This window comes from Thunnus maccoyii, chromosome 20 (genome assembly GCF_910596095.1).
Source record: "Thunnus maccoyii chromosome 20, fThuMac1.1, whole genome shotgun sequence".
Lineage (NCBI taxonomy): Eukaryota > Metazoa > Chordata > Actinopteri > Scombriformes > Scombridae > Thunnus > Thunnus maccoyii.
Window position 1 is genome coordinate 15994510 of NC_056552.1, and position 18830 is coordinate 16013339.

General features: G+C 38.1%; 1 protein-coding gene across 1 annotated transcript; it reads left to right on the forward strand.

Moving 5' to 3' along the window:
* Positions 1-7904: 7904 nt before the first annotated feature.
* Positions 7905-18331, forward strand: LOC121886520 (matrix metalloproteinase-25-like). The gene is made up of 11 exons (XM_042396564.1): positions 7905-8120; positions 8261-8344; positions 10704-10836; positions 10965-11106; positions 12052-12344; positions 12594-12773; positions 14045-14129; positions 14401-14483; positions 14664-14816; positions 15301-15591; positions 16603-18331. Exons 2-11 carry the CDS (start codon positions 8261-8263, stop codon positions 16842-16844), a joined length of 1686 nt encoding a protein of 561 aa, XP_042252498.1. The 5' UTR covers positions 7905-8120; the 3' UTR covers positions 16845-18331.
* Positions 18332-18830: the final 499 nt, after the last annotated feature.

The window sequence follows — 18830 nt, forward strand, 5'->3', positions numbered from 1 at the left end:
TGTTACACTGACCCTTCAACCTTTTGGCTTTTACTTAAAACAGTCTAAAAAGCATATGAATAAATCAGATTTATTCAGTGTTAACAGGATTTCAAAAAGTGATACCAGACTTGATAGCTACCTTTTTGACTCACTTGTCTAAACCTCTAAAAATAAAAAGTTGTATTCATAATGGTGGCTTGGACTGCTTTGAAGTTTGGATTACAGACACATCCAAAGGTTTGCCCTGAAGTTATTACTTGCTCTCAGCTGATAAACCTGAACATGTCCCACTGTTTAAGTCCATCTAAAGGCAGCTTTATAAACTGTAGCCTTGAAGTTTTTACCACACATTAAATGATTCAATGGTACTAAGTAAATGCCAGCAAAATGTCTGTATTGTGAAGTGTAACCACAGTTTCTTGTTACTTGAGCAGCTCGATGATATTGTGATAGAAAGCTTGTTCCCTGAGCATAAGCTGTGTGAGGCTGTAAACTACTGTGAAGATTTTAGACTTGCTTATGGCAATCACTTTTACTAAAACCAAAAATTTACCATTAAAAAAAAGTGTAAATCCTGCCTATCCTGCCAGCAACATTACACTGAGACTGATACTGCATATTTTTGTACAGACATCTGTGTATGATGAAGATAACTGCGGAATATTGTCAGATGTTATTGGGGGGAAGAATGTAGCACGTCATGGACTCAAATCATCCTCAAAGCACAAATATCCTTTGTCAAAATACATCATTAAGGATGCACCATATCAGATCTGTCTGACACTATAGGCTAAACATACACATATTACAGATTTACAGGTATTTACCAAAAATTACAGTAAAGCAATTCAATATCATTTCTGTTTTAGATATACAAGGACTTCCTTTTTATCTGATATATCATAAGACAAAAGCAATTCCATCTGAGACATCCTTTTTTGGGCTTAGTACTCATTATCAACCAAATCAGCAGTGATATTGTACATCGTTAATGAAGGCCAGTGACAATCATGCATCATTACACACCAAACGAAAAGAGGCTGCCTGCAAGCACTTCAGATACTGACAATCAAAACCGGAGGTACAGTAGAGGAAAAACTGTGAAATTATCGCAACACTGTCCATACAGTAGCAGCAGCGATATTATCAACTGTGCATGACCGAAATAAGCCGCTAGACAATCAGCTACTTAGTGAAATGAATCAAGTATTGTACAAAAACATTACTGTACTCTGCAGGGTTTGAACCTCTGCTCACTTTCCTCTGACTATTGGTTTTGTTGATGCATCTCAGTTTAATCTCATATGAAATGTCTTTCAACTCTTATTTATTTGTCTTTTCACTTGTTCACATAAGTCCTCTGTGTTGTTTCTGTTGTTGTGTGTGCTGTGTTAGTACTGTATAGCTACCAAGAGTCAACCCTTTTGTGAAGGCCTTGGATCCCTTTAATGAAAATAAAACTGTGTGTAATAAATATAAACTCAAAGGTCGTCATTTGTGATGTCATATTACATTTTACTCACCAACGTCAGTGTGGTTCGAGGTTAAAGAAAAGGAAGTGGCTATTGGTATGGATTCCTCCATGTCAATAGTCTGTTTATTGTTGGTACAGAATTAATACGCATGCACATTGGTATTGATTGATCACGTGATCAAATTCAAATTGTTTCAAAATGGAGGAACGTTTTTGCTTGCAGGCGATATGCCAATCCCTCCCATGGCTTGGGTCAAAATGGTTTAGGTACAAAAACCACTTGGTTAGGATTAGAGAAAGATCATGGTTTGGGTTAAAGCAATAAAATCCCCGACATGACGGTCAAAATGTCCAGTAAAAAATATAATAAATAATAAACAATAAATGCCCCATTTAACAACACTAAAATGCATAACATGATGGTAAAAAGTGTCCAGTTAGTGGTCTACAAGAGGTCTGTTGTTGTGTCGAAGTCTGTTCCCCCCTCAAATAATGTTCCCCTCCTGTTAAAATTGTGTTTACACACCAATAGAACAAATTACTATTGGCACAGAAAACCAGTCCGGACCAACGGCCTGTGTATTACTGGCACAGAGTCCTGTTCCATGTCAATACTCGTAGTCATAGCTGGTGCCTAAAGAAAAAGGTTAATAATTCAACATACATGATAGTATGAAAAAAATACTTACAAGGATGATGGTTACAGTATGTGATTTTACAAAACCATCACTGTTACACCAATAACATGCTTTTTATCCAATATGACAATCTGTGTGAAAAATGTTTGATGTCAATTAAAGTCCTTTTAAACTTCTTTAAAAAAATTATCATCGTTATTGTCATGGTAACTGGGAAAGTATAATAACATTAAAAAACAGACAGGATTAGACATTTTAGCATCTTTCAGCTCATTGTTTTGGTTTTTTCGTTCCTTAACTTGACTGTTTTGGTTCACTCTCAAAGTTCTCATCAGTATCGTTTTTAGCTGCAGAAAAAGCTCTGAAAAAAGGTTCAGTGTTTCCCATCTCTTGTCTAGTCAACTCAGATTTCATGGTTAGGTCCAGAGTTTATTAAACCCACTTTCTGGAGCAGGCCACAGATGTATGTGAGGGTCAGTGTGGAGGAATACAACATTCAAACCAACACTCACACGCCTTTAAAAAGGACAACAGCATAAATGGGGCGTTCATCATAATCACCACAACTAAATGCTGAGCAGTTAATAGATGTATATGTTTTCAACTGGTGCAGCATCATGAAGTGGACATGACGGAAACTGGCCAACCATTAGCAGGACAGCATTTTGTGCTAATGGCATGACTCACTGGGACCCTGGAGGATAGACAGGAATTAAAGATGGGAGAGGAGGAAGATGGGGAGGGATGGAGGGAGGGAGGGATGGAGGCAAGGAGGGAGAGGGAAAGATAATGCCAGTGATGCTTTGCAGAGAGGATAAACACATACATAATGGATTCTATGATGCTATGTGAGATGCCAGTGCACTCCAGTTTAATGCAGCATCATCAATTTCCTTCAAATGTATTACAAGTACTTTGTGTTGAGTAACACTGGCTAACTGGCTCTTGTTGTAAATGAGAACTACCTTTCAAGCTATATTTTTTTCCACCGTTGCAGAAATTTTGGTGCATTTTTTGTATATTGGCAGACAATCTGCAGCCTAATTTTAAACTGGATTTGAAAACTTGTATCTGTATTTGAGCTAATTTCTAAAGAAAATTAGATCCTTTGGATCTAAATCTGGATTTTACATCCAACTTGTTGAAATGTACCTGTCAGATAAAATACTTCACCAGCCGTGTTTCCATTGGATTCACAAGATAATTTTAAGCGAACTTTTGAAATGTCGCAAAAAGGAAAATGCGAATTAGGTGCGTTTCCATCAACTGGTTTGAAGCGAATAAACTAGGCTACGCAACACATAGTTTCATCAGTAGATGGTGGTATAGGCTTAAATAATCTGCCAGTAAACAGAGTAGATATAGGCCTTCAGGAATTTGTTTCAACTGGGCAAGTTGTCATTGTTCTTTCATGTCAGCTAGTATTGGCCATGCTTCATGCTATCTGAAGACACCGGAAGATGCCAAGAGCAGAAACAGCTGATCAGTCATGTGAGTTAAATGTTCGCTACGTCATTATTTATTCAACAAATGTGTTTCCATAACCCATTTTGCACATAAACTCTTTTTCGACATTTCCAAAATCCACCTCAAGTGAGCATAAAAACTTTTTTGCGAAATTGAGGAAGTTTTTTCGAATTTTGGCGTTTCCATTGAGCTTTTTTAATGCAATACTTCAAAGGCACATAAAAATAGGTTATTGGAAACTACTGTTCTCTTTTGAACAAGGGTTGTATGAACAAATGTCAAAATAAATTTGAAAATACACATACAATTGTCTCATGTTTTTGTTTTTGTCAGCTTTGATTTTCCATAGCTTAACACTAACATGTCAAACCTAGAATGAGAGAAAGTCCAGAAAGTCAAAAGTTATTTTTAAAAACACTGATGAAAATGATGAACACACAAAGTATCAATACTGTGTCATTTGGGCGAGCAAACAATGAAAGTCAGAGTTAAAACCAAGTACGATGTAAATATGCTCTGAGATAAAGTAACTATCACCCAAAGACAAAAACTACAAGGTCATGAACATGATTTTGTTGAAGCTTTACAAACATCTTAGAGCACTGCTTAAAGGCCTTTACATTAAATAATGTCAGTAAGATGGCATTATAGAGTGTTGTTGCGTGCTTCTCATGATGATTATGTAACACCTTGCTGTAGCAGCAGTGAGCAAAAACAAATGTATTTTGACTACAGCAGACCACAACCAAGATGCAACTTTGTTCCAACAGCAGAAACTAAAAATTCCTGTAGTGTGAAAAGTACTGACAGACAGTGTGGGTGACGTCTTGAAAGTCTTCTTTTAGACTACCAGAAGAAAGCAGGACATTGTGGTTACAGAGCATAAATAGATGACCAACATAAAGCATGAAATCATGTGTTGCAGGGTAAGCAGAGGAACAGGTACAGACAACCCACATGGAAATGACCCCCATGTGGTCTGTGCCTAATATGTGTAAAGTTTGCGTTAAAGGCCCTGAAAATATATTTTCTCAAACAGTTTCTTCCTATGAGAGACGGGTTCCTACATAAACACACAACATGTCTATCGAAGGTACAACAATTCTGGCTATTTTACATGAGAGGTTTTCTGTATTTTGCGTTTTGTCTGAGGTCTTGTCACTGGTTTTATGTGGGCATGAGCCCTTTAGGAAAAGATGATGTCACGTACCTACTAAATATCTGTGTACCAAGCAAGATTTAGCAACATTTTAATCAAAATTGATGAGTTGTATTGTATTGTTGTTACTTTTGTTACCAATCAAAACTGACAACGTCCACACAGTCCCATCAAGGGAGATGAGGTGAGTTTTTGAGTGTTGAACCATAAATACATAATACTTACAAACGTTTCCTTTATGGCTTTTATACATATGTGCTATTTTCCTAAAATTAAAAGCCTTACTTTACCTTATTTTATTTTTTAAGGAGCAAACAGGAATTGATGGTATTAAATGCAGGGGCGTCAAATTCATTACAGAAGTGTGGGGGCCAAAGGTTTCTGTGTGTGTGTGTGTGTGTGTGTGTGTGTGTGTGTGTGTGTGTGTGTGTGTGTGTGTGTGTGTGTGTGTGTGCGTGCGTGCGTGCGTGCGTATGTTAAGGCCTTTTTATTTTTTCTGTGGACTTACATGCGCTCCACATGTGCACGCTAATTAACAGGGTTGCAGTGTGATAACTTTAGTAGTAGTGTAGTGAATATTACCACTGTGCAGTGTTTTTCTGATCAGCCTTTAAATGCAGTAATCTGTTACTCCAACCGGACTGCTGGATCATATTTCATTGTCTCACCGACACTTTAAACAACAAGCCCACATCTTCACTGTCCCTTGTATTATTTTGCACAGGACTATTTTCAGCAAGGGCGATCCATAAGGGCTGCTTTATTACAAACAATTCCACCGTATAAACCTGGAATCTGTGTGTAACAGCTGACCTCTTTATATACAGCCAATGGTGTAGATGGTTAGCAGAACACAAAACATTAATTACCGTGAGATCCCGACCGATCCTTTTAACAAAGGTACCGCTGCTATGCCACATGCGTAAATGCATACATCACTCTCTCAATTTAAAGATGCACTTATCGTTTCCGCAGCTGTGTGATGCTGCAGGTATTTGTTAAAGTCAAAGGAAAGAATCTACCACACATCAGCTGTGAGCAACAAACAGAACACCAGTACTGATGTTTCTGCGAAATCCCGGATACATTCAATGACCCCTGAATGACATCCATGTAAAATTCAGACAATCTAACACGTTTCAGACCTGCCAGTCACATTAATAGCGGTAGCCTATTCTGACAGACATTTCAGGAGATTATGTTATAGATGCAAAATACTAGAGAAGTAAAAGAAGCAAAATACATGAAAGTTGGTTTGTGATGGTGTAGAGCTGTGTATGTGCGCACCTCTGCTAATTAAAGCCAAGCACTTTGAGGCTTTTTGTGCTCTCTGCAGTTTTCGTTATGGACCAATCTGTATCCAAATATTCCAAAAAAGGAAATGTGCATCATGTAGCAGGTGGATGTGACTCTCGTTGAGACCTGCTAATAGACTTAACAGTGGAGCAGAGGAGAGAGACTGAGATAGCGATGTAACCGACCTGTGCACTGGTATGTCACATGTTGTTTTTTTTTCTTATCAAAAACAAATAATTTTTAAAATATTTCTATAAAGCAAACATTTGTAAAAAAAAAAACAAACATGATTTGTGCTTTTCCAAATAACGTATTTGTATTCCCTAGTGCAGCACCACATTTCTTCCCCTTCCCCTGTCACTCCACTCTGTTACATTAAAATACCAGCTTTGAGGAGCAGAAACATGTGAGGCTCGACTAAAACCATTCAGGGCAGTGGCAGCCCCGGACCCAAAGAGAGAGAGAGATGACTGATCGATCAGCCACTCTTCTGAGAGCAAGCTTCAGCTTCAGGTGCAACAACAGTGAGCTTTGTCTCCATTATTTTGGCTTTGGGATAATAAGAAACAAACAATAAGAAACAAGAAATGTCACGGTTTTCTACAAACAATAAGTATCCTGATCATAACTGGGCATTTTTGTTTTGTTTTGTTTTGTTTTTGTTTTTTGCAGCATGAGCATTTAAGTAAGATTTTGCTTGTTTTGACAGGTGCATACAATCAGCTTATTTCACCTGCCATCCAATCTCTATTGAGTTATTGTGACAGCAAATGGTACACAGACTTTACTCCATCAAGCAACTCATTCAACAAGGACAGACTCATGCAATGTTAATGAGAACAAAAGGCTCACACACTGTATTGTGAGGGACGTGCCAGGTCTGACTGAAAACTGGTCATAAGTGGAGCAGTGTATCAAATACCATTCATAACATCAGCATTTACCCAGAATCCTTAAATCAACTCATGTAAGAGATGAATTTCACAAATGTTTTTGGTTTAGTGTGGTTAATGGTGCATTTACTGAGAATTGATTCACCACCGAAGGAAGTATGTTTTTTCTCACACATCCGATCATCCTGTGCTGTGGTTATCATTATTGGGAAAGCACCGATTGGCCCTGATTATACTTGGCCCCCCTACTTCCGGCGCCAGTGCGTAAATGTAACTAAATTTGCGTTTAGTTACAACTGAGAGTGGCAATAGAGTATGTTTAATCCTAGCTTATTTATATATTTGCAAGGATTTTGAGTTTATTTTTTAAGTTAGCTGACTTTTTATTGCTGTTAGCCACAAGCTGTAGGCTAACAGAGGTACAGCTTTAATTTATTTTCCTTCTTTTGTTTGTGCACAAAACACAAATAAGCAACTTTAGATCACCTCTCAAGGCTTTCCTTTATTTAACTGGGATTGCTGCTGTGTCCAAGAGGTGGTAGATTACATGATGATCCCAAATTATACCCACATTTTAAACAGTCTATGGTTCAAATAAAAACATATAAAAACACAGAATTGGTACCACTTTCTGATATCTTAATATGGTTAATAAGTCATTTATAATGCACGACCAATGCAGGATTTTTAGGCTGATACTATATTGACATTGAGAGTTTAAAAATCTGATCATTTTTTTTAAATTGACACCTTCCTTATTTTTTTGTATTAAGTCATCATTAAGTCAGCACAAGACATTTGATGGTTGAAAAACAAAAAATAAACTGACATCCCTTCTTACTTATCAGCCAACATACACCAATCCACATATATATGCAATAAGTTATATCCATTGATATATCATCCTGGCTAATTATGGCACTTGCTTTGTCCTGTAATTGTAAAATTTATCAGAAAGATTCCTTCAAAGTCACTTTGACCACTTACTCTCTGGAAAATGGCTGAAAAGTATCTGGACCTCTTACCTGTATCTGTACCAACGCGCACCACTGCACCTGTTCTGAAACATGTTTTACGCGCGTATGCAGATGCTGTTGCGTGACTAAACACAGACACTTACAGAGACCAAGAGAGAGAGATGACTGAGGGATGATCGATAAACCCAGCCTACTCCTCTGAGAGCAGACAGATGCTTCAGAAGAGCAACAACGGTGAGCTTTGTCTCCGTTATCTTGGCTTTGGGATAATAAGAAACAAGCAAGAAGAAACAAGAAATGTCACGGTTTTCTCCAAACAATAAGTATCCTAATGATAACGGAGGGTTTTGTTTTGTTTTGTGTTTTTTTTTTAGATGGAGTTGGCGCCTCTGCTGTGGATGGTTTTAATCGTATCAGGAAGCTCATCCCCAGTGCCTGATCAGTATAGTAAAGCTGTGGTGAGTAGCATTAATGAGATAAAATGTAATTTTATTCAAAGTTTTACATGTGTGTGGTTTGCCTTTAGCTGACATTTGATTATGTATTAATTCTGCAAGCCTATAATGTATGATTCAGTGTAATATCGAAATGGCATCATATTGTCTCATTTTCTATTTGTAAGCTAATTTTTGCTTAAACTCAGTCTAAGTCTGTGATTATAGGCTATATCAATGTATGGATATTTTTTTCTTACTTCTGTGCCAATTAATCATTTACTGTAAAATCCTAATTATGTCAATTTAATCACAAATATTTATACACCAATTGAGGGTGATTTCTCCAAACCACCAGCAGTTTTTGCTGAAGGCAAGGCAAGTTTATCTGTATAACACATTTCAACAACAAGGCAATTCAAAGTGCTTTACATAGAGCATAAAAGGCATCAAGACAGAATATAAAGGCAACACAAGTAAAAAGACATTTAAATACAATTAAAAAGAGTCAAATTTGGAAATAAAAAGAAGCTAAAAAAGAATAAGACAGATAAAACAGAAGAATAAAAGTTACAGTGCAGTGTAAAATATTAACCCTCAAATTTGGTTTAATAAAAGGCAGCGGCAAACAGAAAAGTCTTCAGCTGTGATTTAAAAGAACTGAGAGTTGCAGCAGACCTGCAGCTTTCTGTGAGTTTGTTTCAGATGTGTTAATTTACAGATACGTGTTTAATTTTTACTGTGGGGACAGAAAGCAGACCTGTCCCAGACGACCTTAGAGGTCTGGATGGTTCATGATGTTGCAGCAGATCAGAAATGTATTTTGGCCCTAAACCATTCAGTGCTTTATAAACCAACAGCAGTACTTTAAAAGTACTGGAGTTATATGATCCACTTTCTTGGTCTTAGCGAGGACTCGAGCAGCAGCGTTCTGAATCAGCTGCAGCTGTCTGATCGGAAACTCACATTGCATACCTGTTGATGTGCTCTTGTATTCAATGTTCTTGTGTGAATATTTGTCAATCTGTACGCCAGACATACAAAGACTTCTCTATGATTGATATGAGCAGTGTGTCAAATTGAGAAAACTATATATAAAGAGGCTGATGGCTGTTTCACACAAACAGCATCCAGATGACTCATGTGATTTCTTAAAGAAAAAAAAAAAAACAGAATAAAGGACATCAATGTTTTGTTACTTTTTGATAAAAAGAAACCAACCGTAAATGATCATTATTATTTTTTGCAGCAAAAAAGGTATGAACACTGTATTCAGACATTACAGTTGCTTTCACTTTACAGTAATTATGAAAGAACATTTTAAATTTTAAATCAGAAGAAAAAACACAGTTTTGAAATCTCTGAGCTTCCCTTATTCCCATTTCCAGCTGACATATGCGCTTCCCCAAAATGACATAAATAAAGTCATTCTTTTGCGCAACCACATATTTATGAGCGTTAGTATGTCGTGTGTATGAAAAAAACAGTAAAATTTCCCTTCTTTCATGTAAGTCATCATGTCAAGTGTGCATCAGCAGGATGCTGCTGGTTTCTGGGCCTCCAGATGCATAAAAATCTGAGTGGAGTGAAAAAGTCTACAGATTGTTTTACTTAAAAATAAGGTAACCTGCCTATTTCAAAATATTATCAGTCAAACAAAATAAATTAAAAAAAACAAAAAAACAATTGAATTTGCTGGAAAAAAAATTCTTTTTACTTGTTGGAAATATAATGCAGGGACTAAAGCTACACTGCTTACTGTAAGGTAAACATTTTTGCGGTGTAAAAACCCACAGAAAGACAACTGTTGATGGAGCCAACACCTTTCCCTTTCAACTCTAAGTATATGGGTGGAGGCGACAATCAGAGGAAGTAGAGCATGTTTCAAAATCACTGTTAAGTAAGGTTTTGCTTGTTTTGACAGACAAAGGTGCATGTAATCAGTTTATTTCACCTGCCATCCAATCTCTATTGAGTTATTGTGACAGCAAATGGTACACAGACTTTACTCCATCACGCAACTCACTCAACAAGGACAGACTCATGCAATATTAATGAGAACAAAAGGCTGACACACTGTATTGTGAGGGACGTGCGGGGTCTGACTGAAAACTGGTCATAAGTGGAGCAGTGTATCAAATACCATTCATAACATCAGCATTTACCCAGAATCCTTAAATCGACTCATGTAAGAGATGAATTTCAGAGATAATTTTGGTTTAGTGTGGTTAATGGTGCATTTACTGAGAATTCATTCGCCACCAAAGGAAGTAAGTAAGTGTTTTCTCACATCCGATCATCCTGTGCTGTGGTTATCATCATTGGGAAAGTACCAAAAACACCGATTACCAAACATCCTCTGGTGTCTTTGTTTTCTGTCCAGGATTGGCTGAGCAGGTATGGCTACCTTCCTCCTCCTGACCCACGCACAAGTAAGCTGCAAACCAAGGAGGGAATTGAGAAAGCCATTCGTGTTATGCAGAGATTTGGTGGGATCCAGGAAACCGGAGTGCTTGGTAACTTCTCATATTGGATCTGTCAAGTTGATATCTTCCATCTTATGTCCTGCATATCATGAGCACCCAAACTTCCTGTAATCTGCTCTTTTGTTTCGACATACTGTGTGTAATCGCTTCTCTTCCAGACAGCGAAACTCTCAAACTCATGGTTATGCCACGATGCTCTCTCCCTGATATTGTTGGAAGTGAGGACATGCTGAAAAGGAGGAGGAAGAAAAGATATGCTCTGACAGGCCTTAAGTGGGATAAGACAGACCTCACATGGAGGTGCGTTTCCGGTCATGTTACACTGTGGTTTTATCGCTTCCCTATATGAGTCACAGAGCTTTGCTGGGGATATGGTGGCTCTGTCATGCTGTTGGGGGTGTTTTGCTGGCATGGTTTGTGTCCACTTGTCCCATTGGAGGGAAGGGTCACTGCAAATCAATACAAAGCTGTTCTGAGTCATCACCTTTATGGTGTTCCTCAGCCTTGGCATTGATTCTACAAGCCTCTTGAACTCTTCTGGAGGGATGAACACCATTCTTCAAAAAGATATTCCCTCATTTGATGTTTTGATGATGGTGGTGGAGAGTGCTGTCTAACACGTCAGTCCACAATCTCCCATAGCTGTTCAACTGGGTTGAGATCTGGTGACTGTGAAGGCCATAGTATATGATTCACATCATTTTCATACTCATCAAACCATTTAGTGACCCCTCGTGCCCTATGAATTGTCATCCTGGAAGAGACCACTCCCATCAGGATTGAAATGTTTCATCATAGGATAAAGGTGATGACTCAGAACAACTTTGTATTGATTTGCAGTGACCCTTCCCTCTAAGGGGACTAGTGGACCCAAACCATGTCAGCAAAATGCCCCCAACAGCATAACAGAGCCACCAGATCCCCTCACTGTAGGGGTCAAGCATTCAGACCTGCACTGGTTTTTCCTTAAATTTGTCACCCGTCTGTATGTAAAGCTGACCAGGGGGCACAATCATGAAATCAGAGAATTTAAAATTCAAATAAAGACATAGAATATCACCAGACATATCCTCAAACTTTGGGTTAAGCTGGAAAAGTAGCAAGGTTCCTGTTAACCAAAATATCCATATCCAAAATATACCAAAATTCTTTGATAGACACAATCTACTGTAGATTAAATTTTGATCCTGTGTTATGAATTTAAACACAACTTTGTTTTAATACAAATTGTATTCCTGTTTGCAGTGTCCACAGCTATCCATCGCCTTCCATCTCACCCACCATGCCTGACCATTTGGTGGACACCATCCTGACTCACGCCTTCAAAGCCTGGAGTGACGCGGCCCCCTTGAGTTTCCGTCGGCTGCCGAGTAACAACAGGGGGGCTGCAGCTGGAGGGGACATCAGAGTGTCTTTTTCCCGCTTGCTGCATGACGATGGGTACCCTTTTGACGGGCAGGGTGGCACCCTAGCCCACGCCTTTTTCCCTCTGTCGGGTGACACACACTTTGATGATGATGAGATATGGAGCCATGGAGGTATTTACTGATTGAAATCATGGTGGATAGATGATGGCTGGAGAACCTGTTCTCAGGAAATGTAGTCTGCCTTAGAAAAGTGTAATGAGAGAGTGATCTGTAGTAATCAAAAAAGAAAACAGTCCTCATCTAATGAACTGGTTTTAAAAGTCAGAAAAGCAGAAAATACATCTGCATATTGAGTACCATCAAAATCCCAATTTAGTTATTTATGTGGCCCAGTAACACTTTTACTTCACATTTCCTCAGGTAACAGCGGAAGCACAGACTTGTTCACAGTCGCAGTGCACGAGTTCGGCCATGCGCTGGGCCTGGGCCATTCTTCCTCTGACCCATCCATCATGAGGCCGTACTACCAGGGTCCTGTGGAAGACATTCTCCAATTCAAGCTGGCCCAGGACGACAGACAGGCCATCCAGCAGCTTTACGGTCAGTGACCAGTCGAACTAACTGCATTTTGAATCATAGAGTACATCTCAAACTGATGTCTATGACATTTATTAGATCCAACTTACAGTATGTGTTGTGTGTTTTTAATGTCTGTCTTAAAGATTGAAACATGAAACTTGAGGAAACAGGAGGGCAACCATAAACTGTTCTTTGGGACTTAAAATGGCTTACTGGATATTTTAGCGGCTGTCCATTACGTTGCAGTGGTTTTATTCTGGTAAATTACATCACTGACATGAAACCTCCCACAAGGAACATATTAAAATGGGCAAGTAGACTTGCAAGTTTATGAAATGCGGGGAAACAAGACAAAGAGTCTACAGCCATGCTAGCGGCCCTGTAAGGCTGTACTTCTAGTAGACACAGTGGTGCTTTGAGCTAAATGCTAACAGTGACTATACTAACATGCTGATGTTTAGCAGGTAATATTTACCAGGTTTACAATCTCAGTTTACTGTGCTCTAGTAGCATGCTAACATTTCTTAACTTGAACATAGTTTTGCAGGACTTAAGTCATGCAACAAAGTAATGAACAAAGTCAAATTTTGACTTGAAAAGTCAGGGGACCACCAAAGTCTGTAGGTTTCATCTTCTAGGGAACATGAATGTATGGAACCAAATTTCATGGCAATCCATCCAGTCGTTGTTGAGATATTTTAGTCTGGATCAATGTGGTGGACTGGCAGACGGAGCGATAGACCGACATTGAAATCCTCGGTCCCAGAAACCTCCTTGAATCATTTTTTACCAGTTTATCCTGTCCAAAATTCTCATATTACTTGATTAATTGAGCTATAAAATAAAATAGTAACTGTTCATTTTAACTGCTAGTGGTTTATGATAGGCCCTGACCCTGTAATATCCTCAAAAATGGAGAAGTTGTGGCCATAAACTAGTAGGAAATGTTTCTGATTGTTTGGTTGGTTTATGTGATGAGCTTATATAATAAGTAAACAAAAAAAACATCTTTATTTTCCATTGCAAGTGTATTGTTTTATAGCTTAATAAAACATTCCACAAAGGATACAGATGTTCATAAAACCAAATGAAGAGGCAAAACCTGCTCTCTGATATGTATGTGAAAGTGCACTCATGCAACCGTGCAGCTTGCCTGTCTTAAAAAAGGAACATTGTGTGTTTGCGTCCTGTGTGTCAAACTCCTCTGGCTACTGAGAAGAATGTGGGTTGCTTGCAAAATTTGTGCTTTCACCACCTCTTCAACGTTATGTGCTGTCACCTTTCCGTTGCAGGTGCGAAGGACGGCGGGCCACCAGGTGGTGTTGACCCTGTCCTCCCACGCCTGCCGAGTCCACCTCCGCCAAGACCAACAAAGGAGTGAGTTGAGCCAGAGCAAGCACGGTGATAAAAGTACTGCACATCCATCTAGACAATACAAACTATGAATATCACATCGAGGCACTCAGTTTAGGATAGGCAAATGAGTGATGAGGAGTAATTTAAGACCAGTGGATGCTGATAAAAGCCTTCTGATCGATCCTCACTGTGACAGTTTGGTCTTGTTGCACCCTCTGGTGAATCTCTATCATACTACATCCCACGAAAATACAATTTCAACTAATTTTTGGCTAAACTTCTGCTGTCCCAGGTATGACCCCTCATTCCTCGAGCGCTGTCAGGGAGATTTTGACGCAGTGGCCAATATCAGGGGAGAGGTCTTCTTTTTTAAAGGTAAGGAAAAACTATCTGGGATGCTCAAAACAGATTAATGTGGGAATCCTTAGACTCCAAAATAATTGTAATCGTCTGAATTGCTTAAAGATATTCAGAATTTGCTGGTATTTTATATGTGATCTATGGAGTGTACAGTCACACATGTTGGTGTCATGTTCACTGTCTTTTCCTGGAAAGGTGATCACTTCTGGAGGAAACAGCAAGACAGGCCTTTGTTCTCCTGGTATCCGGCTAAGATCAAAAACTTCTGGATCGGCCTTCCTCCAGGAACAAACAAGATCGATGCTGTGTATGAGAGGAAGAGTGACAGTCATATCATCTTCTTCATCGGTGAGAAGCAAAATCCTTTGCTTCTGCACGGCTGTGGTTTGAATCTAAGTTTGGCGATCACAGTTTTGAGTCTTGGTTCTTGGATGTTATTTTGAAGGCGGTGGATTTGAACACTAGAGTTTCATCGGACTAATAAAACCGTCAGCAGAAACACAGATAAAATTTGATTTGATTTGATTTGATTTGATTTGATTTGATTTGATTTGATTTGATTTGAACAGAAAGAATAAAAAATCCAGACCAAAAAACAAAGACTCAATCCAATAGGAGACATGATTGTATGAGGCCTCCTTAGTAAAAATGAATTAAATAAATCAAAATAAAGATCTACAATAAACAAGTTATTACTTTTTATACTTAACCTGTTAACCATCAGTTGTTCATGATAAAAATGTGTGAACATTACAAACTTCTATTTCAGTCTAACTTGCACAAGCAAATTATGAATTACTTCTCTTCTCTCATACTTTCTTATGTCTGTCAGGATCTCAGTACTGGGTCTTCAAGGACACGGTGGCCATGAACGGTTACCCACAGCCCCTGTCTGAATGGGGAATGAGGACAAAGAGTGGGGTACCAGTGAACAGGGTGGATGGAGCCTTCATCTCGGCCCATAACGGCAAGACCTACCTGTTCAGCGGTGATGAGTTTTGGAGGTTCGACGAGAGCCGTAAAAATGAAAAGGTGACCCGACAGCTGGAGCCAGACTACCCGCAGAACATCAGCCTCTGGGAAGGAGTGCCCTTCCCCATAGATGACGTCATCAGCTGGGAAGGTAATATTGTTTTGTGGATAAATATGTGATAAGTTTCTGACACCATCACTAGATAAATAAACAAGGCCATAGAGAAGCTTATTTTAGGGTGATGACATTTTTCAACAGACACGCGCAAGCAGCTGAAAGGCATGAAAGCAACAGCAAACAACTGATCTATGTCAAGATAAGATGTTCAAACACCATAAGTCTACTATCTGGCTGGAATATTACCTTGCTATGCAGTCAACTTTAAAAACCATGAGCGTCCTGAGCAAATAGAGGGCAAGTGCTGTAAGTGCACAGAAAATGGCCACATCAAATAAATATCAAATGATATCAAATGATATATATATATGTATATGTATATGTGTATATATATGTGTGTGTGTGTACATATATATATATATATATATATATATATATATATATATATATATATATATATATATATATATATATATATAGCATGCGCCCCCCTTTACTCTCACTGCCAGAGGGGGGAGACAAAAGTCCTGCACTCCAGCTTTAAAAGGGGCAATACCACAATGTAAGTATTATCAGCTAAATGTACTAGCAGTACCAAAACTAAAAGAACTCATTATACCTAATATCCCCTTCAGGGTGTTATATTGTTGTATTTATTATATTATTGTATTATTATTGATACATTAACATGTAAGCAGCATTTTAATTTGGGGTTTAATCTATAACAGTGTATCATTTGACATAAACTAATTAGATGTTTTGAATGAAATATAACTTGGAAGTTGTAACTATGACTGTCAGATCAAATGTAATGAAGTAAAAAGTCCAATAGTTCCCTCTAGTGGAGTAATAAAGTAGAATGTACTTTTATAAACTAGAACATCTAGTTTTTAAAATAATGAAATAATATAATAATAAAAAATAAATAAATAAATTGAATTGAATTGAATTTCTATTCTGGTAAATAAATAGGCTAATATTTTATTCAATATGTGATGAAAAAGACAAAAGGATGAGAATAACACTGCTGCTGCTGCTCTTTAGGAGACACCTACTTCTTCAAGCACAAACATCACTTGGAGAAGAACGGAGGACTGAACATATATCATGTTTCTCCTAAATCTATCGGTGAAGTCTGGCTCGAATGTCCAGCTCCTCCAGTCAGTCCTGGATCCCCAAAGGATTGCATCTGCGACATAAAGGGATCATCTCCATCTCCATTAAGGAGCAGCTGGCTTGTCCTGATCTCTTTTTTATTGGTAATCAATCAGTTTAATAGAAAATAGAAACCTGAGTTTGAGATTTGTCTGATGTCTGTTCAAACCAAGAGGGTGTCTTTGTACTTGTGCTCTCATTCCACTGGAGCATAATAAAGGTTCTTTACATCTGCATTTATCACAACCCAAAAGCTGGCTTCACATTACATACTGGTGTTATGAAAAGCCAGGGTTAAATACTTCATATGTTACTGTAAATATGTTGCCTTATCAGAACATATTACTCACTGTCTTCCCTTCACCCTGCTAGAGTTACAGCCCTCCTTTTTCTAGAGTAAGTATTGGATTACAGGCAGCCTGTATAGGAGAATGTATGGAAATTCAACACTGAAATCCAGCACTCTGGCTACTCTCTCATAATGAAGCCTTATACAACCACCTTACTGTATGTTTGGACAGTAAGTATCCCAACAAGCAACACAAACATACTAAAGTGCAATGGTCTGGCAATGCCTTTATCAAAGCTCATTTCTTAGAATTCAGAGAAGATTTGTTTATGTACAAAACAGACTATTCTTAAAAAGTAAATAAAAACTGTAGACTAACTCAGAAGGGCCAGGAGGTTTACTGTTGCCCCATTTTTATATTTTTGAGTTTTATGCTGGTTGTCTTATGTGTAAATACATTTCAGAGGAAATAAGGACAATTTCAAAACATGGACATAGGAATGATCACAGTGTAAAAATACCCTTTTGTTTAATAATGAATGAAAAGTTCATGCTTGACAATATTTTATACATTTGAGCTTTATTTTCCAAAGTTATAGTTCTTTTATACCAACTTTTAAACATGACCATTTTATTTTTTATATGATTATTCAAATTTGCTGGGGGCACGTTTTTAACTATTGGGTCCATCTGTCCACTGTAATGCTTTTGAAATGGAGCTGCTTTTTAAGTGGAGCTAAGCTTTGCAGATGTAATGCAGTTCGGTGACGATTCCTCCTGCAGATCCGTCTGCAGGGCAACTCGACATCGTCTCTAAAATAACCTTTGTTACCCTACTTCACTGTTACATCAATCATTCTTTGCTGTAAGTTAATGGAGTTTAGGGATTTTGATTGGCATGTCATGTTTTTCTCAGGTCAGGCCAGAGGTAGTTAAGCAAGAAATCAACAAATAGATCAATTTCTAAGCAAATGCTAGAAAATATCATTAAAATGTCACAAATTAAAATCTTCATATTAGTTTCTTTTTTGTGTTGTATCTTTTGTTCTTGACTAACCTCTTTAGTTTAGAAAATTATCTCTTGATCTCACCTCCTCCAGGCTGAAACTGTATTCTTGCTATGCACTTATATGATGAATACTTGTGGCTCACATGATATGTGACGAGCACATGCTTGTCATTCTCCAGTAACGGTTCCCTATGTCTCAGCCTGGACAACTGATTTGTATGTTAATTAGGAACACCCCTCCTGGGCTTTGACATGCTTTTCTCAGTGACAACAAGTCTTTTATATAGTGGAAGTAAAGCACAATGATAAGAATGTCTGATTGTCGTTTAGCCAGATGAACCAGTGTGCATTTTTCCTCATTCTTGCTTCACATGTTGGTTCAGACTCCCTTCAGATGGCTCAATATGACAACCATCAACTCTGATAACTCAAAATCAAAATCAGATTACATGTAAAGCCTGTTTAATCACGTGTTATATCATGTAAAATTAAGTCCTTAGTAAATAAAGAAGACTGATGCACAGGTGCATACTCTACCTTGATTTATGCAAACCTCTCCAAAAGGCCTTCATCTTTTCTTTTTAACTTGGAACACTTCATTAATAATACATCTAGTTAACCATTGAATCTATAATTCATAGCACATTCAAGATATACAAGGAAGTTTGCACAGGAATATTTATTCAGTTCCTGAAGTGGAAAATGTTTCGGTACAGTGTAAATGGGACAGTTTATCTGTCAAGGTCAAACGATTGTGCTTGGCAAAAGCGCAATGAGGAACAATTGCATCCTGACAGGCATCAAGTCAAGTCAATAAAA

Coding starts and splice junctions, on each gene's coding strand:
- LOC121886520 (XM_042396564.1), top strand. CDS start 8,261: ATGGAGTTGGCGCCTCTGCTGTGGATGGTTTTAATCGTATCAGGAAGC. Junction 14,484..14,663: donor AGAGGTCTTCTTTTTTAAAG/GTAAGGAAAAAC, acceptor TTTCCTGGAAAG/GTGATCACTTCTGGAGGAAA. Junction 14,817..15,300: donor TCATATCATCTTCTTCATCG/GTGAGAAGCAAA, acceptor TATGTCTGTCAG/GATCTCAGTACTGGGTCTTC.